We start from the raw sequence: 27367 nt of genomic DNA on the forward strand, positions 1-27367 counted from the left end.
CAGTCTTAAACCCATTCGTTAAACTAAAATCTAGGATATTGACATTATGTGTGTTTGTCTTTGGTCACATCCCCTACTTCCATTCCCAGAGGTTACCAAGATCCTGTGTTTTGTGTTATATTATTACTCATATTATAAAAGTAATACATTTATGACATATGCAGGTATTCATAAGCAAAATATTATTTAATTTTGCTTCTTTCTGTGTTTTCTAAAACATGTTATTTGTCAGATACTGAATTTTTACTCAAAATTTTATTTCTAGCATTTATTAGTGAAGTTTTATATAATTATAAATAATTTATATTTATTGCTATATAATATTTTACTGTGACTATGTCACAGTTTACTTTTTTGTTTATACAAGTCATGGTTATGCTAACTTATGGACTTCTAGATCCTTCAATACAGCCAAATTTTACAGAAAAAAAATCCTTTTGTTCAAAGGAGTGCAGCAGAGAAAGATGAAGCTTTTCTTGCCTCCTTTGATGCTTAAAAAATAACGATCTTCAAATCAGAAGGCCTTAGGTTCCCTACCCCTGTAAGCCATTCCCCATATAGTCATTATATCCTGTAATTCAAGGCTAATATAACTATTGCAAGAGACTGGGGAAGGGACTTCAGGAAAATTCCTTCCAGGGGCAATGAATGTCTGAACCTAAATCTCAGAGAGCACAGAGCAGAAACCAGAGGTCCAGGAGATTCTGTGAAGCCTGTTATGACCACAGAGTGGAAGTTTAGGGAGAGATCTGCAAAGCTTGTAAGACCAAGAACTGGGTGCTGGTGAAGTCTGTTGGACTTCTGTGTTCATGGAGGGGGCCTCGTGAAGAGGGGAGCTAAGTGGCCATGTCTAACCTGCACAGCTTGCCAAGAATGGTGGACCCTAATTTATACCTGTGTTCCAAGTCTCATGCACACACACACACACACACACACACACCTGGACAAGCATCTGGGAAAAAGTTTCAAGACATAGACAGAAGTGTTGATTATGGTGTGGAATTGTGTAGAGTTGACAGCACACCTTTTTGAGAATTGGTAGTTTTTTTTCCAATTATTTTTGCTCCTAGCAAAAATCTTATAATTTTTTTCCAATTATTTTGCTCTTAGCAAAAGCATTGTGATTTTGAGTGTTTTTGTACATGTGCAAGCATTTCTCTAGATTGTATGTTTAGGAATGAGATTGCTGAGGCATGGATAGTATCAGTGCATTTGTAGATTCACAAAACAAAGCCAATGGTTATGTCCCCCGCAGGCCGTACAGGGTACAGCACTGGGTATTCATTTTTTACCAGGATATCATGTGTAATGACATCTGGGCTTTAACGTTTATTTTATTTTTGTTTAAATCCTAATTAGGTGAGACATACATTCCTTTTGGAAAGAGATATGGAGAACACTTAGAGATCTAAAAATAGATCTGCCATTCAATCCTGGTAATCCCTCTACTGGGCATATAACCAGAAGACCAAAAAGCACATCATAACAAAGATATTTGTACCAGAATGTTTATTGCAGCCCAATTCATAATTGCTAAGTCATGGAAGAAGCCCAAGTGCCCATCGATCCATGAATGGATTAATAAATTGTGGTACATGTACACCATGGAATATTATGCAGCCTTAAAGAAAGATGGAGACTTTACCTCTTTCATGTTTACATGGATGGAGCTGGAACATATTCTTCTTAGTAAAGTATCTCAAGAATGGAAGAAAAAATACCCAATGTACTCAGCCCTACTATGAAACTAATTTAGGGTTTGCACATGAAAGCTATAACCCAGTTACAACCTAAGAATAGGGGGAAGGGGGAAAGGGAGGGGAGGGCGGGGGGAGGAAGGTAGAGGGAAGGGGATTGGTGGGATTACACCAGCGGTGCATCTTACAAGGGTATATGTGAAACTTGGTAAATGGTCTGTAAAGCTAGTGAATGATGCCCCATGATCATATCAATGATGTACACAGCTATGATTTAATAAAAAAAAGAAAATGAGACTAGACAAACCTCAGTGGGATACAGCAGAAAAAAAAATCCTAATTAGGTTGAACTTTTCATACTTTTTTTCCATCACTATTTTTTCTTCAATGATAAATTTATGGCTTTTTCCTTTATCTATTAAGCCATTTGTCTTTTCCTTGTGTTTTTATTTATTTTTGTGAGCTAATGCTTTCTTACTAACATGTAATACAAATAGTCTCCTAATTTGTGACTTTATATTTCACCCTCATTGTGGTACAAGTATTCTTAATTTTAATTAAACTTTCATTTTACAGTATCATATTTTTGTCATTTTAGAAATGTTTACACTATTTTTGCCTTTCCCACCTGAGGCTATAAACCATCTGTAATTTAGTTTTTTGGTTTTGGTTTTTTATTTGTTGTTGTTGTTACAATGTAGGAAGTAATTTCATTTTTCTTACTATGGAGTGTTATATATATAACACTATATATTAAGTAGTTCATTCTTTCCTTAGTATATTAGTTTTCCATAGCTGCTATTAATAATTGTCACAAACTTAAACTCAGTGGCTTAACTCTGTAATAAAGTTATTACTTTATTATTACAGTTATGGAAGTCAGAAGTCTGAAATGGTTTCTATGAGGTTAAAATCTAGCTATGGGCAAGGTTTCATCAAAGTTCTAAGAGAAAATCTATTCCATGACTTTTCCAGCTAAAAAACTCCCTGTGTTCTTTCCCTCCTGGCCTCCTGCCTTCAGTTATTGTGTCATTACGACCTGTGCTTCTGTTATCACACCTTCTCTGACTCTGCTGCCTTCTTCTTTCACTAATAGATACATAGGGGCTGAGTGCAGTGTCCTCTGCCTGTAATCCCAGGTGGGAAGATTGCGTGAGGCCGAATTCAATACTAATCTGGGCAACTTAGCAAGACTCCCTCTCAAATACAATAAATAAAATTAAGTAAATAAAATGAAACAAATAAACTGTAACAAAACGAAATAAAATTATAAAATAAAATAAGAAGTTGAGAATGGTGACACATGCTTATAGTCCTAGCTACTTGGGAGGCTGAGGTTAGATCATCCCTTGAGCCCAGGGGTTTAAGGTTACTGTGAGCTGTGATCTTACCACGGCACTCCAGCCTGGCTAACAGAGGGAGATCCTGTCTCTAAATAAATGAAAATTAAAATAAAAAAACATTAGGCAGATATGGAGAATCCAGAATAATCTCCCTATTTCAAAATCTCTCTACTTTAATCACATCTGGAAAGTTTCCTTTACCAGGTAACACATTTATGAATTCTGGATATTCGGACATGGGCATCTTTAGGGGATCAATATTCTGGCTACCTCATTCAAAGACCTATAATGCCACCTGCATCATGTATCATTTTTACACACACAGGAATCTGTTTTTGGACTTGCGATTTCATTGCTCTATTTCTCTGTCACCAGGACTGCATGTATCACACTATCATAATTCATACAGCTTCATAACGAATCTTAGTATTCTATAGAAATAGGCCTCAACTGGTACTTTCAGCTGTTCTTGGGCTCTACTTTCTCAAACACATTTTAGAACCAATTCATAAATTGATCAACAGCCAATGTGATTCTAATCAGAATTAGATTAAATCCACAGACTAGAAAATTACATGGCATTGGGACTCCCTCTTTGTGAAATACCTGCCTCTTGATTTATTTATATCCACATAATGGCTTTAATGCTGTATTTTATATCTTTTGAATGTCCATAGCTAATTTATTCCTGGATAATCTATTTTTACTGTTGTTATAATTGGTATCTCTTTTTAAAAAAAATGTTCTAATTGTATGCTGGTGGTATACAAAAACGTCATTGATTTTTATATTGATTTTTGTATAATACACCTTGGTGAGTTCGGAACTAATTCTAATAATTTTTTATGAAAATACTTTTAAGTTATTTATTTATTTATGTATTTATTTATTTTAAGTGGGATTGGTATGAGAATACAAATGTTTAGGTTACATTGGTTTCATTTCTAAGGTAAAGTTCAAGTTGTAGTTGAGCCCTTCTCCCAGGGGGGCGTGCTGAACACCCTCACATTGTACACAGTAGGTGAACTCCCACCCATCTCCCACCCTCCCTCCTCCCTTCTTCCCTTTCCCTCCTCTTACCTCCCCCTTGCTGTACTATACTTGACTTTTTCTTTCGTGTGCATTTGTAGTTGTTTGTACATTGGTTTCATATTAGTATTGAATACATTGGACACAATTTTTTCCCCATTCTTGTGATACATTACTGATAAGAACGTGCTACAACTCCATCCAAATAAACACAAACGATGTAAAGTCTCCATCTTTTCTTACAGCTGAATAGTACTCATGGCATACACATATGCTACCATTTGTTAATCCATTCATGGCTTGATGGGCACTTGAGTTGATTCCACATCTTGGCAATTGTGAATTAAGCTGCAATAAACATCCTAGTGCAAATGTCCATCTGGTAAGATGATTTTTTTTTTCTTCTAGGTAGATACCTAATAATGAGTTTGTAGAATCCAAAAGGAGGTCTAATTTGAGTTCTTTGAGGAGTCTCCATACTTTCTTCCAAAAAGGTTGTATTAGTTTGCAGTCCCACCAGGAGTGTGAAAATGTCTCTTCTCTTTACATCCACACCAGCATCTGCAGCTTTGAGACTTTGTGACGTGGGCCATTCTCACTGGGATTAGATGACATCTCAGGGTGGTTTTAATTTCTGTGACGATTAAAGGTAATGAGCATTTTTTTCATATCTTTGTTGGCCGCTCATCTGTTATCTTCAGAGAAGTTTCTGTTCAAGTCTCTCGCTCACTTATAAATGGGGTTGTTTGCTCTTTACTTGTTGATTAATTTGAATTCTCTGTAGATTCCAATTGTCAACCCTCTTTCAGATTCATAGTATGCAAGTATCTTCTCCAATTCTGAAGGCTGGCTGTTTGCTTTAGTTGTGGTACCCGTGCCTATGCAGAAGCTTTTTAGCTTAAGGATATCCCATTTATTTAAAGTGGTGTTGCTGCAATTGCCAAGGGGGACGTCATAAAATCTTTTCCCAGTCCAGTTTTGTCCAGTTTTCCCCACACTTTTTTCTAGAATTTTTATTGTTTTGTGTCTTAAATTTAAATCTTTAATCCAGAGAGAGTTAATTGTTGTAAGTGGTTAGATGTGTAGGTCCAATTTCAATCTACACATGGCTAACCAGTTCTCCCAGCATCATTTATTAAATAGGTATTTTTTTCCACAGTGCATGGTTTTGTTTGGTTTGTCAAAGATCAGATGACAATATGTGGCTGGGTTCATCTCTAGATTCTCTATTCTATTTCATAGCTCTATATCTCTGTTTTTATGCCAGTACTACACTATTTTGATTGCTGTAGACTTGTGGTATAACCTAAAGTCTGGTACTGTGATGCCTCAGATTTGTTTTCACTTCTTTTTTTTTTTTTTTTATAATTATTATTTTTTTTAATTTCTTTTTTTTATTAAATCATAACTGTATACAATGATATGATTATGGGGCATCATACACTCACTTCATAAACCATTTGACACATTTTTATCACAGTGGTTAACATAGCCTTTCCGGCGTTATCTCAGATACTGTGCCAAAACATTTACATTCTACATTTACCAAGTTTCGCAAATACCCCTGTAATATGCACCACAGGTGTGATCCCACCGATTCCCCTCCCTCTACCCACCCCCCACCTTTCCCACTTCCCCCTATTGTTAAGTTGTAGCTGGGTTATAGCTTTCATGTGAGAGTCCCAAATTCGTTTCATAGTAGGGCTGTGTACATTGGGTATTTTTTCTTCCATTCTTGGGATACTTTACTAAGAAGAATATGTTCCAGCTCCATCCATGTAAACATGAAAGAGGTAAAGTCTCCATCTTTCTTCAAGGCTGCATAGTATTCCATGGTATACATATACCACAATTTATTAATCCATTCGTGGATCGATGGGCACTTGGGCTTTTTCCATGACTTAGCTATTATGAATTGGGCTGCAATAAACATTCTGGTACAAATATCTTTGTTATGTTGTGATTTTTGGTCTTCTGGGTATATGCCCAGCAGAGGAATTACAGGATTGAATGGCAGATCTATTTTTAGATCTCTGAGTGTTCTCCATATATCTTTCCAAAAGGAATGTATTAATTTGCATTCCCACCAGCAGTGCAGAAGTGTTCCCTTTTCTCCGCATCCACGCCAACATCTCTGGTCTTGAGATTTTGTGATATAGGCTAGTCTCATTGGAGTTAGATGATATCTCAAAGTAGTTTTGATTTGCATTTCTCTGATGATTAAAGATGATGAGCATTTTTTCATATGTCTGAAGGCCTTGCGCCTGTCTTCTTCAGAGAAGTTTCTCTTCAAATCCCTTGCCCAGCCTGCGATGGGATCCCTTGTTTTTTTCTTGCTGATGCGTTTGAGTTCTCTGTGGATTCTGGTTATTAAACGTTTGTCAGAGTTATACCCTGCAAATATCTTCTCCCATTCTGAGGGCTGTCTGCTTGCTCTGCTTACTGTGTTCTTAGCTGTGCAGAAGCTTTTTAGTTTGATCAAGTCCCAGTAGTGTATTTTTGAAGCTGCTTCAATTGCCCGGGGGGTTCTCCTCATGAAATACTCACCCAGACCAATTTCTTCAAGGGTTTTCCCTGCATTCTCCTCTAGTATTTTTATAGTTTCATGTCTTAAGTTTAAATCTTTAATCCAATGAGAGTCTATCTTAGTTAATGGTGAAAGGTGTGGGTCCAATTTCAGTCTTCTGCAGGTTGCCAGCCAGTTCACCCAGCACCACTTGTTAAATAGGGAATCTTTTCCCCACTGAATGTTTTTAATTGGCTTGTCAAAAATCAAATAGCGGTAAGTAGCTGGATTCATCTCTTGGTTCTCTATTCTATTCCAGATATCTACTTCTCTGTTTTTGTGCCAATACCATGCTGTTTTGATCACTATCGATTTGTAGTAAAGTCTGAGGTCTGGTAGTGTGATTCCTCCTGTTTTGTTTTTATTTCTGAGTAATGTCTTGGCTATTCGAGGTTTTTTCTGATTCCATATAAAACAAAGTAATGTTTTTTCAAGATCTTTAAAATATGACAGTGGAGCTTTAATAGGGAGTGCGTTGAAATTATATATTGCTTTGGGTAGTATGGACATTTTGATAATGTTGATTCTTCCTAGCCATGAGCATGGTATGTTTTTCCATTTGTTAACATTTTCAGCTATTTCTTTTCTTAGAGTTTCATAGTTCTCTTTATAGAGATCTTTCACGTCTTTTGTTAGGTAAATTCCCAAATATTTCATCTTCTTTGGCACTACTGTGAATGGGATAGAGTCCTTAACTGCTTTTTCAATTTGACTGTTGTTGGTGTATATAAAGGCTACCAATTTATGAATGTTGATTTTGTAACCTGAGACGCTGCTGTATTCCTTGATCACTTCTAGGAGTTTTGTAGTAGAGTCCCTAGTGTTTTCCAGATACACAATCATATCATCTGCGAAGAGCGAGAGTTTGATCTCTTCTGACCCTATACGGATACCCTTGATCGCCTTTTCTTCCCTAATTGCGGTGGCTAAAACTTCCATTACAATGTTGAAAAGCAATGGAGACAATGGGCAGCCTTGTCTGGTTCCTGATCTGAGTGGAAATGATTCCAATTTAACTCCATTCAATATGATATTGGCTGTGGGTTTGCTGTAGATAGCCTCTATCAGTTTAAGAAAAGTCCCTTCTAGACCAATTTTCTTGAGTGTTCTGATCATGAAGGGATGCTGGATATTATCAAAAGCTTTTTCTGCATCAATTGAGAGAATCATATGGTCTTTGTTTTTTAATTTGTTTATGTGCTGAATTACATTTATAGATTTACGTATATTGAACCAGCCTTGAGACCCTGGGATAAAACCAACTTGGTCATGATGTATAATTTGTTTGATGTGTTGCTGGATTCTGTTTGTTAGGATCTTGTTGAATATTTTTGCATCTATATTCATTAGTGATATTGGTCTATAATTTTCTTTTCTTGTTGGGTCTTTTCCTGGTTTGGGGATCAGGGTGATGTTTGCTTCATAGAACGTGTTGGGTAGTCTTCCTTCTTTTTCTACATTTTGGAACAGGTTGAGTAATATAGGTACTAATTCCTCTTTAAAGGTTTGGTAGAATTCTGACGTGAAACCATCTGGTCCCGGGCTTTTCTTTTTAGGGAGGTTTTGTATAGTTGATGCTATTTCTGAACTTGATATGGGTCTGTTCAACATTTCCACTTGATTCTGGTTAAGTCTTGGAAGGTGGCGTGCTTCCATGTATCGGTCTATTTCCTTCAGATTTTCATATTTCTGAGAATAAAGTTTCTTGTAATATTCATTAAGGATTTTTTGGATTTCTGATGAGTCTGTGGTTATTTCGTCTTTGTTGTTTCTGATTGATGATATTAAAGATTTTACTCTTTTTTTCCTGATTAGGTTGGCCAGAGGTTTATCTATTTTATTGACCTTTTCAAAAAACCAGCTTTTTGATTTATTGATCTGTTGTATTATTCTTTTGTTTTCAATTTCATTTAATTCTGCTCTAATTTTGGTTATTTCTTTTCTTCTACTGGGTTTGGGGTTGGAATGTTCTTCCTTTTCCAGTTGCGTGAGATGTCCCATTAAGTTGTTAACTTCCTCTCTTTCCGTTCTCTTAAGGAAGGCTTGCAGTGCTATAAATTTCCCTCTTAGAACTGCCTTTGCAGTGTCCCAGAGGTTCTGATAGTTTGTGTCTTCATTGTCATTTTGTTCCAAAAAATTGGTGATTTCTTTCTTAATCTCATCTCTGACCCAGCTATCATTCAGCATAAGGTTATTTAACTTCCATGTTTTTGTATGGGTATGCAGATTTCTGTTGTTACTCAATTCAAGTTTTATTCCATGGTGGTCCGAGAAGATGCATGGAATAATTTCTATTCCTTTAAATTTACTGAGGTTAGACTTGTGACCTAAAATGTGATCAATTTTGGAGTAAGTTCCGTGGGCTGATGAGAAGTATGTGTATTCAGTTTTGTTGGGATGAAATGTTCTGTAGATGTCTGCTAAATCTAAATATTGGATGGTTAGGTTTAAATCTAAGATTTCTTTGCTCAGCTTCTTTCTGGAGGATCGATCCAACACTGCCAAGGGAGTGTTGAAATCTCCAACGATTATGGAGCTGGAGGAAATCAAGTTACTCATGTCTGTTAGAGTTTCTCTTATAAATTGAGGTGCATTCTGGTTGGGTGCATAGATATTAATAATTGAGATCTCGTCATATTGAGTATTACCCTTAACAAATATGAAGTGACCATTCTTGTCCTTCCTTACTTTTGATGGTTTAAAGCCTACTGTATCTGCAAATAAAATTGCAACACCTGCTTTTTTCTGATTACCATTTGCCTGAAATATGGATGACCATCCTTTCACCCTGAGTCTGTATTTGTCTTTTAAGTTGAGATGTGACTCTTGTATGCAACAAATATCTGGCTTGAGTTTTTGTATCCAGTCAGCTCTTAAGAGGACAGTTTAAGCCATTCACATTGATGGAGAGTATTGATAAGTCTCGTGGAATTTTGGGTATCGAGTTTTTCAAAGGTCCAGTGGACACTTAATCCTTTCGCCAGTGTGGAAGTTGGAGTTTGATCCGAAGTTTCTGAGTGAGTTTACTTTTGTGGTATAGGATTGGGTTGGTCATTGTGGAGGATAGGTCTGAGAACATCCTGAAGAGCTGGTTTACTTATGGCAAATTTTTTCAACATATGAATGTCATTGAAGTATTTAATTTCTCCATCATAGATGAAACTCAGTTTAGCTGGATACAAGATCCTGGGTTGAAAGTTTTTTTGCTTTAGGAGATTAAAAGTTGATGACCAGCCTCTTCTGGCTTGAAAAGTTTCAGCAGAGAGATCTGCAGTTATTCTAATATTCTTACCTTTGTACGTTATAGTTTTCTTTCGCCGGGCTGCTTTGAGAATCTTCTCTTTCATGTTAACTTTAGTGAAGCTAATTATGATATGTCTGGGAGATGCTTATTGGGGTTGAATCGTGCTGGGGTTCTGAAGCTGTCTGCTACCTGAATTTCAGATTCTCTAGGCATGTCTGGAAAATTTTCTTTCATAATTTCATGTAGAAGGGCCTCTGTGCCCTTGGCAGCTACTTCATCGTTCTCCGAAATTCCTATAACCCTTATGTTGTTTTTTTCGAATTATCTGAGAGTTCTCTGAGTGAGTGATCCGTTTTTGCTCTCCATTTCTCTTCCTCTTTGAGAGATTGGGAGCGTTCGAAGACTTTATCTTCAATGTCAGAAATCCTTTCTTCTGCTTGCTCCATTCTGTTACTGAGGGATTCTACTGTATTTTTCATATCTTTGAGGGCTGTAAGTTCTTGTTTCAGTGTGTCTAAGTCTTTGGTGGTTTTGTCTTTAAATTCGTTAAATTCTTGAGACAATTTTTGAATTTCTCCTCGAATTCCTAATTCCATTTTATTAATCTTGTCTGCAAACCAAATTCTGAATTCGACTTCTGACATCTCAGCCAGTTGTTTATGAATGGGATCTTCAATCACATCTGCCGTATCTTTTCTTGGGGGGGTTGATCTTTTCTGGTTATTCATGTTACCAGAGTTTTTCCGCTGATTCCGCCCCATGGTTTACTCCCTTTGGTTTTTCCCCTGAGGTTTTATCGAGGGCCCGTACAGTGTTGTGGCCTGAGAAACTGGGGCCCTGTCTGGTGTGGTGGAGCAAAGTGGTTCTGTCTTGTTTTCAGCTGGTTTCTGTTCGATCCTATTGCAACTTCTACTCTGGCTTGAAGTCTCAGCTGTGTGGAAAAATCAGCAATTAAGTCACCCCGCCTGCCCACCTCTGGCCCCAGTTGGAAAAGGAGAATCAAACCTTCCTACAATCGCACACCCAGGGCACCGCCTGAAAAGTCCTCAGTCTATTAGCCCAGTTCAAAAGGTCCGAATCAACTGTCTCAATCGGCACTTGTCTCGGGTGGAAGGGTTCAAGAGGTCTCTGGGAACTGGATCACAGGGGCCTGGTGACTCCTCTGACACGGCTCACCCCAGTGCAGCGTGGAGTCAGGAGGAGCCACCCAGCAAACAGAGCAGTCTGGGAAGGTTGATGTCTCCTTCCCCACTTTGCCCCTCCGTCGGACCCAGTCACTGGTATCTCTGCAGATGGCTAACCCAGTTGCCTGCAGTGAACAGACACTCCAGGGGTTTGCACCTGCCTGAATCGCAAGGAAGTCTGCCAGGCCCCCGCAGACTGCCGCTATCTAGCAGGAGGAGATGGGGCCTGACATCTTTGAGTGTTTGATGCAGGTGATGGGAAGGAGGTGTTCACTCAGGCTTAGCCCCGTCCCTGATGCGTGCTGCTAACAGAACAGAACAGAACAGACAACTTTGTGAGGTTCTGTCTCTGTTCCTGTCGTCGCCTACAGGAGACGGGCTGTTTTGAGTTCAAACGTCTTTGCCGCTGGGGAATTGCGTCTGAACACCTCTCTGGGTCGGCCCCGCCCTGGAGGCTTCCGGGTTTGTGAGCCGTGTCACCGGTGGCCTCCTCTGATTGCCCAGGGAGACAGGGGGTGTGGCCTCAGAATATCCAGAAGTGAGTGTTCTGCCGTTAAAGAAAAAACGGCTGTTGATCTACCTCCAGGGAACAGCTGCTCTGGTGTGGGCACTCAGGCGACCCTTTTCTCCTCTGTCCCGCGCCCCAGAGTCAGCACTGAGCGGCCGCAGTTTGTGCTGGGTCCACACCCCTTAAGAGATCCCCCAAGAATCAGAACTCTTGGGGGATGGGCCCCCAGACCCCGATTGGGAGTGGGGCGGGGGGAAGCTAGAGTTTCATTCAGTTTCACGCAATACTACGGTCCCGGGAGGGCTCCTGCACTGCACCGCAGGGAAGTGCCGCCAAGGCTTGATTTCCCCTCAGCAGAGTGCCCTCTCCTCGCTCACGTGTCCCAGAGTCAGCGCTGACCTGACGCAGCTCAGGCACTGTGCACTCCCCTCGAGAAATCACCCAAGGAGCCGAACTCCTGGGGGATAGGCCCTCAGACCCCGAGTGAGAGTAGGGGTTCTCAGCTCTCAGCGGGGAGGCCAGAGTCTGATTCAGTCTTGGGCCCCGTATGCCTGGGGAGGGTTGCTGCACTGCACTGCAGGGAAGTGCCGTGAGGCGTGACTCCCCCTCAGCCCGGTGCCCTCTCCTCACTCGCGCGCCTCAGAGTCAATGCTGACCAGTCGCAACTCGGGGACTGTCCACTCCCCTTGAGAAATCACCCAAGGATTCGAACTCCTGGGGGATAGTCCCTCAGACCCCGAGTGAGAGTAGGGGCTCTCAGCTCTCAGCGGGGAGGCTAGAGTCTTATTCAGTCTTGTGCCCAGGGACAGTTGGTGCACTGCACCGCAGGGAAGTGCCGCGAGGCGTGACTCCCCCTTAGCCCGGTGCCCTCTCCTCACTCGCGCGCCTCAGAGTCAATGCTGACCAGTCGCAACTCGGGGACTGTCCACTCCCCTTGAGAAATCACCCAAGGATCCGAAGTCCTGGGGGACAGGCCTCCAGACCTCAGTGGGCGGGAGGGGAGCGCCGGGGATTCAGAGTTGCTGGCAAAGGATTCCCAAAGTTTTATTCAGCCCTATGTCCGGCAGGAGAACGCCACGGCACCCCAGTAGGGGAGGTAGGTCCAGTTTTTAGAAGGTCTCTCCTGTGGAGTGTAGTGGGAGGTCCTTTAATTTCTGCCTGCTTGTTCAATTGTGGGGTTCTAGAGCCGGTCTCATGGGGGAGGGGGACTCCCGTCCGCTTGGTGGTGGATTTTGTACCTTTTTTTTGCGTCCTTATGATCACAACTTGCCTCAGCGGTGTTGATGTGCGTTCTTCAGCCTTCTCTCTTGGTGAGGCTCAAGTCCATCAGGATACTTACTAAATTCCTGTCCCTTAACTCTCCTTCTGGACGGGAGCCTTTGTTGAAAGCTGGCTTCAGTCCGCCATCTTGTCTCCCCTCCACTTCTTAAAATTATATTGGCCATTCAGGTGTTTTTCTGGCTTCATATGAAACAAAGTACTATTTTTTTTTTTTTTTTTGAGACACGGTCTCAATATGTCGCCCATAGTAGAGTGCCGTGGTGTCACAGCTCACAGCAACCTCCAACTCTTGGGCTTAAGCAATTCTCTTGCCTCAGCCTCCCAACTAGTTGGTACTATAGGTGCCGTCCACAACACCCGGCTGTTTGGGGGTTGTAGTTGTCAGTGTTGTTTAGCAGGCCTGGGCTGGGCTTGAACTGCGAGCCTCGGTGTGTGTGACTGGTGCTCTACTCACTGAGCTACAGGCGCTGAGCCAGAAGTACTATTTTTCAAGTTCTTCAAAGTATGACAATGGGGCTTGGATGGGGATTGCATTCATTCTGTACATTGCTTTGGGTAGTATAGACATTTTAACAGTGTTGATTCTTCCCAGCCACAAGCATGATATGTTCTTCAATTTGTTAATATCTTCTATTTCTTTTCTCGGAATTTCACAGCTCTCTTTATAGAGAACCTTCACACATCCTTTGTTAGATATATTCCCCAGTATTTCATTTTCTTTGGAGCTATGGTGAAGGATATTGTGTCTTTAATTTGATTCTCAGTTTGACTGTGATTGGCATATATGAAGGCTACTCCTTGGGGGACACTGATTTTGTATCCTGAGACATTACTATATTCTTCGAACACTTCTGTGAGTTTTGTAGTTGAGTCCCTGGAGTTTTGCATGAAGAGCAAGAGTTTGACCTCCTCTGTCCACATTGGAATACCCTTGATCTTCTATGGCCCACTTGACTAGGACTTCCAGCACTGTGTCGAGTAGCAGAGGCAACAGTGGGCATCCTTGTCTGATAAGCTTTTTATTAATATGATTATATAAACTGGAAATTTTATTTTTACACTTTCATCTTTATAGCATTTATCTTGTCTTATTCAGTAGTTTGAATCTTTGGGGCTGAATAAAGCATCAAAGATGTATATCTTGACCTAGTTTCTGATATGGTTTTATTATTAAATCTACTGTTCTTATGGGTTTTGAAGGGAAACCCTCTATGGATGTTTCCTTATTTCTCAGATGAATATTGATTATATTTAAGTTTTTCAAATCATTTTTATGTTCAAATAAAAAGAAGGGTGCCATTTTTCATTAGTTTGTTAATCGCCAAATTATGATTAGGGATTATAAATTTAAGTGACATTTACTATATAACAGGCCTTGTTTATGCTACTATTTGGTTGAATTTTTTTCCATCTTTACTTTGCATGAGTGACGTGAGTCTATAAATTTCCTTTTCTGATTTGGTTTTTGTATTGTATAATAGCCTGCTAAAATTAGTTGGAAATATCTCTCTATTTCTTCCTCTGGAATAGTCTACATAGACTGAAATTATATATTTCCTAAAAGTCTATTGAGATTCCTCTGTGCAACACTTGAGACTGGTATTTCTTTTTAGTACCTTTCATTATGATAATTTTTCGTGTTAATTTAATTTTTTTAACAAATTTTATTGTGTTCATTTAAGGTATACAACATGATATTATGGGATACATATAGATAGTCGAATGCTTTCTATAGTGAAACAAACTAACATATCCATCATCTTACATATTTACCATTAAAACAATATTTTAGCAAGAACAGCTAAAATCTACTCATTCAACAGGAATCCCAAATACAATTTTATTATTTATTGTGGTTCTCATTTTTACACTGTATCTCTATATTTGTTCATCCTGCGTATCTGTAACTTTGCATCTTCTGACCTCCATTTCCTCATTTGTACCCCACCCCACATCCACCCCTGGTTAACTACTGTTTCATTCTCTATCTTCATATATGTGGATTTTCTGATTTTCTTTCTTTCTTTTTTTTTTTTGATTCTATATATAGTTGCAATCTTACAATAACTTTATTTCTGTATCTGGCTTACTTCACTTAACACAATATCCCCTGGGATCATCAATGGACACTTAGGATTTTTTTTTTATTTTTCATATCTTGGGTATTGTGAATAATGCTGTAATGAAAATAAAAGTGCATACACCATGACCCCCATCCCTCTCCCTCCTCCCCTCTCTCAAGTCCCTCACACCTCTTGAGGGTGGGACACAATTACAAAAGGGATTTTGCCTAACAAACTCAATAGGAGTAACCTAAGTCTTTGTACTGGCAATGAGTCCCAAACAATAACAATAATAACAATAATAATAATAAACAAAGAATAAATTCTAAAAAAAAAAAAGAAAGCGGAAAAAATAGAAAGGGGGAAAAAAAAAGCAGTAGTATCTGTACAAGGTGATTTTATTTTTCCCCCCTTTGAGTATATTCCCAGAAGGATTCGTGGGTCACAGGGAAGTTCTATTTTTAATTTATTTAGAAATTTCTATACTATTTTCCATAAAGGCAATACCAATCTATTATTCATTCCCACAGTGTACAGAAATTCCGTTTGTTGCACACCTTGCCATATTTGCTATCTTTTGACTTTTTTTTATTGTTTGGGATTCATTTAGGGTACAAAGAATTAGGTTACGCTGATTGTGGTTGTTAGGTAAAGTCTCTCTTATAGCTGTGTCCCACCCCCAAGAGGTGTGCCATACACCGTGACACCCCATCCCCCTCCCTCCTCTGCTCTCCCTGATCCCTTCTTCCCCTACCTCCCCCCTTGTATTAGATCATCTAGTGCCTTCATATTAGAATTGAGTACATGGGATTCTTGTTTCTCCACTCTTGTGATGCTTTACTAAGAATAATGTGTTCCACTTCCATCCAGGTTAATGCAAAAGATGTAAAGTCTCCATCTTTTTTTAATAGCTGAATAGTATTCCATGGTATACATATACCACAGCTTGTTAGTCCATTCCTGAGTTGGTGGGCATTTAGGCTGTTTCCCATTTTGGTAATTGTAAATTGAGCCGCAATAAACAGTCCAGTGTAATTGTCCTTATAATAAAATGATTTTTTTTTTCTTCTGGGAAGATGCCTAGTAATGGGATTGAAAGATCAAATAGGATGTCTAATTTGAGTTCTTTGAGGATTCCTCGTACTTTCTTCCAAAAAAGATGTATTATTTTGCAGTCCCACCAGCAGTGTAGAAGTGTTTCCTTCTCTCCACATCCATGCCAGCATTTGCAGCTTTGAGACTTTGTGATATGGGCCATTTTCACTGGGGTTAGGTATATCTCAGGGTGGTTTTGATTTGAATTTCTCTGATGATCAGGGACGATTAGCATTTTTTTCTTATGTTTGTTAGCTATTTGTCCGTCTTCATGAGAGAAGCTTCTGTTCACATCTCTTGCCCAGAGGTATATGGGATTATTTACTCTTTTTCTGTTGATTAACCTGAGTTCTCTATAAATTCAAATTATCAACCCTTTGTCAGATTGATACCCTACAAATATCTTTTCCCATTCTGAAGATTGTCTTTTTGCTTTACTTGTGTCCTTAGCTGTCCTTAATTCTCTTAATTAAGAGAATTTTCAGCTTAATCAAGTCCCACTTGTTAATTTTTGTTGTTGTGGTGGTGGCCGCTGTAGTCTTTGTCATAAAGTCTTTCCCCAGTCCAATATCATCAAGTGTTCTCCCCACACTTTCTTCAAAGATTTTTATGATTTGTCTTAGATTTAAATACCGTCTCCATCTTGAGTCACATTTTGTAAGAGGTGACAGGTGTGGGTAGAGTTTCAGTCTTCTACATGTGGTTATCCAGTTCTCCCAGCACCATTTGTTGAATCAAGATTCTTTTCCCCCCTGTATGCTTTTGTTTGGTTTATCAAGGATCACATGGCATGTAGAGACTGGCTTCATCTCTTGGTTTTCTATTCTGTTCCGTATGTCGATGTTTCTGTTCTCTCAGAATTTAACCCAAACTAATACAGATAACTGATTTTTCACAATACCTCAATGCAAAAAGGATAACCTTTTCAATAATGATACGAGGAAAACTAGAGTTCCACATGCAAAAGAATGAAATTGGGCTCTTATCTCACATCATACACAAAAATCAACTCAAAATGGGTAAAAGACTTAAATGTAAGAATAGAAACTATGTTATTTTGTAACTATGTATGTGAGTTTTCAGCCTTCTAGTTTTTCTCCCATTCTTAATTGAAATACTATATGCATACAATGAAATGCACTATTTTTAAGTGTGAATATTGATGAGTTTTGATAGCGCTATACCTATATCTCCAACAAAATAAAGAACAATTTTGTCGCCCCAGATGTCTTCCTCATGTCGCTTCTAGCCAGCCCAACTTCAGGTTTCTATTCTCAACAGGCAACCACTCTTATGAATTCTAACACCATATATTATTTTTGCCACTAGAATTTTGTGATAATGGAATGTACCTTGATGTACTTTTGCTTGGCTACTTTCACGCAAATGTTTGTGAGATATATCTGTATTGCTGAGTCAACCAGTAATTAATTTTTTCCTCTTGGCTATAAACTTGTTTGTTCATTCTCCCATGATGGGCACTGGTTTGTATTAATTAATGGTGATTGTGAATACAATGTCATGAGCATGCCTATGCCAGTTGTTGTGTGAACATATGTTTTTATTTCTCTTGGAAAATATTTAGCAATAATGTTGCTAAGTCATAGTGGAGCTTTATGTTTTAACTTTATAAATAACTGAAAATCGTCTTTGCAAAGTTGCTGTCAATAGTGATTGCTCAAGTAATTTCATATCTACATCAACATTTGACATTAGTGTTCTTCTAGTTTTGGCCATTCTGGGGCATGTACATGTGTATGTTATTTATTTGATAGAGTTCTATATAGAGTCTAGGTACTAGTTATTTTTTCCACGTGTGTATGTGCGTGTATATATGTGTGCGTGTGTGTGTGTGTGTATATAAATAATATATACATATAAATAATATATATAATATATATAAATAATATATATACATATATACATATAAATAATATATATATAAAGAGAGAGGGAGAATTGTCTCTTAGTCTATGACTTATCTATTGAATTTTTTTTATGGATTTCGGGGTTAGCAGGTTGTTAATCTTCCCCAGCATAAGTTAGCAAAAGCATTTTTATATGTTTTCCCCTTAGAATATTTATAATTTTAGCTTTTACACTTAGATCTATGATGGATCTCAAAAATGTGAGGTAGGGCAAAAAAAGTTTTATTGTGTTTGCTTTTTTGTTTGATATATTTTTTTGTTTTCTGGTTATACATATCCACTTATTTCAGCACCAGTTGTTGAAAAGACCTCACTTTTTAAATTGCTTTGCCTTTGCACTTCTGACAAAAATAATTGAACATCTAATGTGTTGTCTATTTGGACATTATACTGTTCTGTTTATCTACTTAACAATATGTACAAAATCCTTACTGCTGTACAGTACTGAGTAAATGTGGTGAGAGAAGACAGCTTTTGATTTTATTTTGGGTTTAGGTCATTTAGAGTTTTGGCATTAGATATGGTGCATCTGTTTTAAGAAAAATAGGAAAACTGTGATTTAGAAGCAGTGACTTAAGCTTCTTCACCTCTGTCCTTCATGCTACCCCATGTAGTTTTTGGTGCCTTGCCTTTTTGTACTTTGTAAATTAATCACTGAATTATGGTACAAATGATTATGTTGGTCATTTTGTTTGTTACTATTCTTTTTAGTTGCTGACATATGCATTCTGATAACAAACTCTTAAATTACCAGTTTTTATTCACATTTCAGGATGAATAAACAGACTGTGTGGACTCTCAGAATTTTCCATGAGACAAATTGTTTTGTATAAACGTTCCATATCTACTGTTTTTTAACCTCGTATGTTCACTTTTTTTTTCCTGATCCCAATAACAACTCTTTAATGGAAAGAATGTAAGATCGAAGAATAATTGAGTCCCTTAATTCCAAATCATGAAAATTTTAGTAGAATGTTACGGGTATAGGCAATATTTACTAAACACGAATGTTAAATTTTACTTTAGGAATCAATTTAAAACACTAACTTTGGCAAGTTCAAAAGTCCTACAGACTTATGTTAAAATTGTTTCTTATTTCACTAATTTAGTTGGAGATAAAAGGCACTTAGAAATTGCGTAAATTAGTATGCTTCTCCAATTTCTTTCCTTAATAAGTATTTATTTGATATTTTAAGTAAATGATAAATCCAACATAGTATTGATTTTGTCCATCCTTAAGAAAGAAGTACTCCTTTTTAAATGGGGTTTAGATTTAAACTAGTATTTACACAATATTTCACAATATTGTATTTCACACAATACTGAACTAGTATCGTGTGAGTGGGTGTATATGTGTGTATAAATGATATAACTCTCTTGTCAGTGGTAAAGTTGGAAAAAACCTGTAACCCCTTGATTATTCTTGGAGCAAATCATTCTTTTACTCTACTTTAAAACAGACGTTCTATCGATCTTGTTTTCTAGTTCAATTTTGTGGGGAAATTGCTTGGACCAAGAGGAAACTCCTTGAAGAGGCTACAGGAAGAAACAGGTGCTAAAATGTCTATCCTGGGGAAAGGATCAATGAGAGATAAAGCCAAGGTACTGAACTTTGAATTTGATATTTGACGCATACGAGAGGTTACCTGTAACATGGTCTGTCAAATTTACAGCACATATGACCTCTTCTGTCATCGTTTCCTATCATGTTCACCACTGGGAAGAGCCTGTGGCACTTTTTCCTATCTCTTTTGTTTACCTAAAAATCAACGGTGGCCCCCTTCCTTTTATTCAGAACATATATTCTGTGTTTTCCTTCTTTATATAGTCCTTCGTGTAGGCTGCTGTCAAATCTTCTCCCTTTTGAATGCTTCCTCTTTAGGATGTTAGTGTATGTGTGTGTTCATTTTCTTTAATGCTCTGGCTGTTCCCCTTTTCCTTCTTCAGTCATCTCAACTAATCACATCCTTTCTATCTTCATCTCTCTGCTCTATTTCACTTTGATCCTCTTACCCGAAGCAATTTCAAATACCTATCTGCAATCTAACAGAATCCTACCTATTTCTTGAAATATTTCAATGATATTAAACCGCTCACCTGACCTCCAGGAGAACAATAAGCTAAAAAATGTATCAAGTTGGATGTTGGGAATGATGTATTTCACATCTGAACTATGTCATTTTCCATTTTATGAAGTCATAGCAATTTTCTGTATGTTAGAATTCAGTTTTTGGGAGAAATGCTATTTGTAGAGATTTACTCATATAGGGTCTCAGAAAATTTCCTGAGAAAGGTAAACGGATATGGTAGTATCATTTGACCAGCCCATACTTTTATGATTTGATAATATTGCTGCAGAAAATGAAAGGTTTAAAGATTTATTTCTGACTATGGGAATACTTGGAACATTGCTGAGAAGTTCTGTGTTCAAACTATCAAATAAGACATCTTAAATCAAGGGAATTGTAGAGCAAAATGTCACTGAACTGGTGAATATGTCATGAAGACAATATTTCATCTTTATCGTAGTGAGTCTATGTTTAGCGTGTGAGCCAGGCATGCCATGGGGGTCCTCTTATAGAATGGCTCAATCGTCAATTATAAAAAATTGCAGAAGGCGTAAGTTCCGCTGGGCTTTTCTTTGGGGTAAGTTTTGGTTACTTTATATTGTATATAATTTTAGAAATGAAATGTTCTTATGACTCCTCCTGCCTCTAGTTTCTCTGACTACATGGAGAATAAATACCAGACTTATTTAGGAGGTGATAACACCTGCGTCTAGCTGTGGGAAGAGTTTTTGCTTCCTGTCACAAACCTCTTTCATATAACAGGACAAGTTGATGCATATAACATATAATTACCTCATGTAATATGTAATTGCGTGTGTTCTTTTATATTGTTCTTGTTATGTCTTCTCCAAACATCTCTTAATCTCTCAAAGTGAACTTCATACTATGTACTTTCCTCTCGTACGTAGACTTTAAGATTTAGCTCAGAGGTTAGCTCTCTGAACTCCTGTCATGGGCTAAGCCCTCTTTTATAACTTATATTTTACTGAGTTATTTGTTTATCTCCAGGCTTGATAATTTTCCTCGTTAGCTCTGCACATGTGGAACCTGCGTATAGTCTTTCCACCGCTTTGAAAATAGATGGGTGTATAGATTTTTCATTCCCATACATTTGGATGGATTTTCCTGTTCATAACATTTTAAATTAGATTCCTTTTTCCCGGTGAGCAGGTTAGGTCACAGCAACAGCATTTGAAAACCTAATAGGAAACAAATTTGCTTCTATTATGTTGCCATTAGGTTTAATTTACTGATATTACTTGTTCCTTAAAATCCAGTTTCTTATTACTTTTTGGAGTGTTCCATCACATTTGTCTCTGCTTTGAGTGTTTTCATTATTCTTTACAACATGAAATACTTAATAGTGATAATAACAATAATTTATTACCCTGTAAAATGTATTTTCTTAGCATCCCGATCATAAGACCTTAGCTGTGGAGACTGTTGGCCCCACAGCTGAAATAAAGCCACAGGCATAAATAGGAAAAATCTACCTTAGTAAACACTTGATTAAAATAAACATAAATTCCGTGTGAATTATTGATTACCATGCTGCTATGCCTCTCTGTAACGTTACTTGAATACGTGCAGGAAGATTTTACATTATTATTTTTTTTTAACCATTAAATGAAACTCATCATTTAATGGTTAACTCAAGTGTGTGTGTGTGTGAGTGTGTGAGTGCGTGTACGCGTACTGCCCCACAAACGGGCCGGCTTCTGTTCATGCGCTAATTAAAGAAGTATGACCATGCTATCCATGCTAGGTCTTCACCCTTCTTGTTTATAATAATGAATTAAAACAAGGTTGTGCCGCTCTTGAAGTTTACATTTGAATGGGAGGAACAGACAAAACGTAAACGAATGTTATACTTTCAAGCATTCATAATTGTCATAGGTTAAAATAGAAGAGAAAAGAGATTAATGGTGGGGGAAGCAAATTTGACAGAGTGGTAGAACACCGGATAATGGGGGGCGGGGGGGACAAGCAAAGATCAGAAATAAGAGCGAAAAAGCCAAAGGTGAAGGCCCTGAGGGAGAATCTGCGCGTTTACCTAGAACCATGTCTGTATCTGTGTCTGTAACTGTTACGACGACTACAGCCATATCTTTGTTTCAATAATCATATTCATTCTACTCCAACTATGACCTGATTCCCTAGTTTGTCTTTATGGTACAGCTCCCTGAAAAGTAATTTGCAAATACTGGCTTCCCTCCATTCTTTACTGTTTCCTCCTGCATCATCTTCTTCCAGCCGTCCGAGTTCTGGATTAGTCTTCAGATTTCTTTATTCCCTTCTTGATCTCATTCCACTTACGATCAGATTTTATACACTTAGTATTGATGTCCAGCCCCAGATCTCTCCCCTAAGTTCAATATATTCTAAATTTGTATATTTGTCTATTAAGTATGGCAATGTAGATGTCCAGTAAGCACTGAAACGTAACACATTCACACACACACACACACACACACACGCACGTTCCCCTATACAAACACCAGCACATGTATCTGGACAAAGACTCTGTCTTGACCAAACCTTAGTCAAGCTTTTCTGAGGACTCTTCTCAGCTGGACCTGACTGTAAAGATTGAATGTACTTGTTTAAAGCTTGTATCTGCAAGCATTAAGGAATTCAAGTTTTGTTCACATTTTATTCAATAGAAAAAAAAAATGACTGAAGCATTCGAGGCACTCCTGGTGTACTAACAAAATTTGGGTCAAGGGCTCTTCTGTCGTCCTGTAGTCAGACAACTTTGCAGAAAATATTGCTCAATAAATTCATTTGCTTCACTTTTGTAAGGCATAGTAATACAGATTGTTTTACCACATCGAGCTTACCATATGTGGAAACAGCCTAAATGCCCACCAACCCAGGAATGGATTAACAAGCTGTGGTATATGTATACCATGGAATACTATTCAGCCATTAAAAAAAATGGAGACTTTACATCCTTCGTATTAACCTGGATGGACGTGGAAGACATTATTCTTAGTAAAGCATCACAAGAATGGAGAAGCATGAATCCTATATACTCAATTTTGATATGAGGACAATTAATGACAATTAAGGTTATGGGGGGGGGAGCAGAAAGAGGGACGGGGGTGGGGCCTTAGTGTGTGTCACACTTTATGGGGGCAAGACATGATTGCAAGAGGGACTTTACCTAACAATTGCAATCAGTGTAACCTGGCTTATTGTACCCTCAATGAATCCCCAACAATGAAAAAAAAAAGATTAAAGAAGTATGACCATACTGTGTCTTCACACTTCTTGTTCAGTGTTTGTCTTAACCTTGATCTTTACCTCATGACGAAAGGAGATACTTAGTTACCTAAGTCCTGAAAAAAAAACTAATCAAAAATATTATTTCATATCTGTTATATGTTCAAGAGTAGTTTTAATATATGTTCTATGGAAAGTATCAGACATGTCTACAGACTTTGAACAGCTTGTGACTTAATTAAACTTTCCAACCTGTGTAACATTTTTTTTTTAAGTTAAGAAAATATCAGTCATTTAGATTAGTAGGGGGATAGAGTGACAAGCTCATTTAGTTTTGTTTTCATAAACCTATTAAGACTTCTTAATCCTTAAATAGGAAAATGTGAAGTTTCAAGATTTGTTCCTAGATTATATAATAAAATTGCATTATGTAGGAAATAGTTCTAGTAGGGTCTAAGATATCTAGTGGTATAGAGTAGTGTACGAGACTCAATAATTTTAATGTTTTTATTTTTTATTTCTGTTTTGGGGGAGTCATTACATTTTTAAAAAATTATAGCTAGGGGGCAGCACCTGTGACTCAAGGAGTAGGGTGCTGGCCCTATATACCGGAGGTGGTGGGTTCAAACCCAGACTTGGCCAAAAACTGCAAAAAAAAAAAAGAAAAAAATTATAGCTAGGCAACAACTCTGTAAGCAAACTAAGAAAATAAAAATAAAATGTAATAATAGCCAGGCTAATACGAGGAGCAAAATCCTGTATTTTTATGATTTCTTTCCCATATCAATCAGATCTTAGAAAATGTAAACTCACATTTTACTTAGGACCACCTAGGAGTATTTGGACAGAATCTGATTTTAAATTGTGAGGATAAGAAGGTAGTCTAGAAAAGAAAATATATAGTATATATATGATATTTTAAAGTATCTCAAGAAATTAACTGACAGTTTAGAAATTATTTAAAACTCTAAATCCTGAATATGCCATCTGGCCAGCTGGTTTGAAATAACCACCAGCTGCCAGCTTCAGCAGCAATGGATCCTGAACAGTGTTCAGGGTAACTTACTGTAGCTTCAGACTATTTTTAGTGGTGCTGGTGGCAAAGATTGGTGAGGGAAAAACAGAAGAAGCAATGGTTCTACAGGCTAATCTTTGAAAAAAATGTGAAGAACAAACATATTACCCCCAAGAAGAAAGGTTAGAGAGGTTAGAGAAAATCAGACAATGGCTGAACATACCCAGGCAAGTGTCAGGAAAGAGGAAAGCATGAAATTTCCTGCAGACTCACCCAGACTCGCAAGGGTATGGTGTAAAGTAATTATATTCTGATGCAAGGGATTTTGGCATTTCTATTACAAATTATGGAATGTGGCCTTAAATCATGCTAATGATTATATATTAAAAGGAAAGTGCTGCTTGGTAGACCTGTGTTTGAAAATGTGTGACAATTTTCAAGGCAAGTTATTCTGTCTTTGTTGTGCTATTAACATGCTCAGTTTCTATTTTATAATATATCTCTGTATTCGGTGATGTCTACTTTTGTAAATCCTTTCTGATTTCATGGCAACTTGATTTTCATCAACAATAAAATCAATGAAAACCTTCAAAGAGCTGCGGTTGCCTGTTGGGCAGTGCAAGTGAGAATAGGGCACCAGCCATCCTCTCATTTGGCTTCTGGGCTCTGCTAACATCAAACAGCGTGATGCTTCCTCCAACCCGAAGGGGCAAAGCCATGATCATTGCTTGTCAGACGTGCTGTGTTTGGTTACACAGACTCCTGCTTTAACTTTTTAATATCTCAAATACCAAAGCAATTTGTAATTCTCCAAAATCCAGACCCAGACATTTTGATTTTAATTTTAGCTGTGCCTCTGATGAACTACACAGTAGATAAACAATATTTCTTTTTCAACTTTTCTTCTTCAAACAACACCTAATTCATCTTGACTTCCTACGGAGTTGTAGGAATAAGCATAATAATTTGCTTAAATAACACTGGAATTTGTCATGCACAAGGGAGCATTATAAAAATACAAATAGGTAGAATTGTAGTTTTCTTTGATTCACTGAATTTTCGGTTTCTCTAGTCTGAATTCTGAAGAGTTAGGGTAACAGACTCAAAGGTCCCATTCAAACAATAGCACATGTGATAAGGAACATTGTATTATAAATGTATGTGTGGGTATATGGTGAAACCTACCTTGTAATGTTGAACGAATCTATTATTTCAATTGTGTTATAATTGGATTATAAGTGACCAAAAATTAAAACAATCAGGTTTGGGTTGAAGAAATATATCATCATATTTGTGGAATAATTTTTCTCATTAGCATCTTTTTCTTTTTTATGTATGAGTAATTTGGCATTCACTGTAGTGTGTTTTGACCTGAGAATGAAAAAAAAAAAAAAAACGACAAGCTATCCTGGCTTAATTTCTTCATAAACTACAATGATAGGGAATGAGGTAGCAATATTTTATGTACTATGAATTAAAGTTATGTATTATCTTAAATCATTAAATTTTCTAGTCTGATTTTATTCACACCAAGACAAATTCATCTTTAATTTTATAATTAAGACCTTCTGTTTGGAAACTTTCAGAGATCTAATATCACAGCCCTAAACCAAGGTTTATATGCAGAAAAGATTTATTTTTAATGCTTCCAGTTTGTGGCTTTTCCGCCATTGTAAATTTTCACTCATTGACATCATCCTGATTTCCCAACAAGAATGAAATGAGGGAATCAGAATCAGGGTCTTTCTCACCATATGGCAAAAATGTTTTCATTTGTAAAGCTATTAAAAATAGAATGCATGAAAAGAGAAATATTTAGACATTTCACATTTAATAAATCTGAACTATAATGATGGAATTCTTTTCTACCACTAAAGAAATCCTGTTCTTTTTTTTGTCACAGCTTTTCTGTTCATCTCAAAATACTATAATAAAAATTCAAATGCAACATAACCAATATAAAAAGGGCCAGGTGTATGTTGAGAATATTTTAAATGTTATATTCTATGGCAGTTTTAAAGATGGCTTCAAATTCTTTGACATTTCTTTTAGAGAAAGACAAATTCTTTTCCCCTTGAATCTGGACAGATTCAGTGGGGTGCTTATAACCAATACAATGCAAAGGAAATGTTGATGTGTGATTCTTGAGGCTACTTTGGAAGAAGGTGTCCATCTTCCACATTTGCAGGAGAACTATCTCTTGAAGCTCAAAGCTGCCTTCCAAGGATTCTGACAACCCTTAGGCTGTCTCCTTTGAAAAGCCAAGATTACCCAGAGAGGCTGTATATAGGTGTCAGAAGAAGTCCCTGTGGAGACCAGCTTTTGAGCCATTTCAGTGCAGGCTTTACACGTGCAGGTAAAGACCTCTCCATATGATTCAAGCCCTTACTCATTTGAGGGGTCCCTGGCTTCTCGAATCCTCTTCTCTATGGCCCAAGAAATCTGGAGCAGACACCAGCTATTCCCATGGAGCTCTATAGTCTCTGACCCACAGACTCTATGCACGTAACAATAATATTAAAATGGAATGGAATGGGGTGGCACCTGCAGCTCAGTGGGTAGGGCACCGTCCACATACACCGAGGCTGGCGGGTTTGAACCCAGCCTGGGCCAGCTAAACAATGACAACTGCAACAGAAAAATAGTCGGGCCTTGTGGCAGGCACCTGTACTTTCAGGTACTTGGGAGGCTGAGGCAAGAGAATCACTTAAGCTCAAGAGTTTGAGGTTGCTGTGAGCTGTGACGCCATAGCACTCTACCCAGGGTGACAGCTTGAGACTTTGTCTCAAAATAAATAAATAAATAAATAATAAAATGGAATGGAATGGTTAGTTATACAATAATTGACAGCTGGGACACATTACTACTTCTTTCATATAATAATAAGAGATTTACAACATTGTTAGCAATTTTCCAAATACACTGTATTAAATTCATACTTTTTGTACATTTCTGCTTCTCTCTAATGGTAATCATCATATTCTGGTAATTTCTGGAGGGCTGTGTGTGTGTGTCTGCTTCTGGAGGTGGAGAGCTTGTTTTGTTTTGTTCTCTTTTGTATTGTTTTTACTTGAAACTTACTTTGAATTTGTCTCTCCCACCATCAAATGATTGAAGCAC

At 37.7% G+C, this 27367-nt stretch overlaps 1 protein-coding gene across 2 annotated transcripts in view; it reads left to right on the top strand.

Annotated features, from left to right (window-relative positions):
- KHDRBS2 (KH RNA binding domain containing, signal transduction associated 2) overlaps positions 1-27367 on the top strand; it is a 577858-nt gene that overhangs the window by 226969 nt on the left and 323522 nt on the right. For both annotated transcript variants that reach the window (XR_008382612.1, XM_053603566.1), the window contains exon 3: positions 19424-19540. Coding sequence is in view for 1 of the 2 variants with exons in the window: in XM_053603566.1 (XP_053459541.1) it covers positions 19424-19540 (117 nt within the window). In the remaining variant the exon portion in view is untranslated. The remainder of the gene's footprint in view (positions 1-19423; positions 19541-27367) is intronic.

This window comes from Nycticebus coucang, chromosome 9 (assembly GCF_027406575.1).
Source record: "Nycticebus coucang isolate mNycCou1 chromosome 9, mNycCou1.pri, whole genome shotgun sequence".
Lineage (NCBI taxonomy): Eukaryota > Metazoa > Chordata > Mammalia > Primates > Lorisidae > Nycticebus > Nycticebus coucang.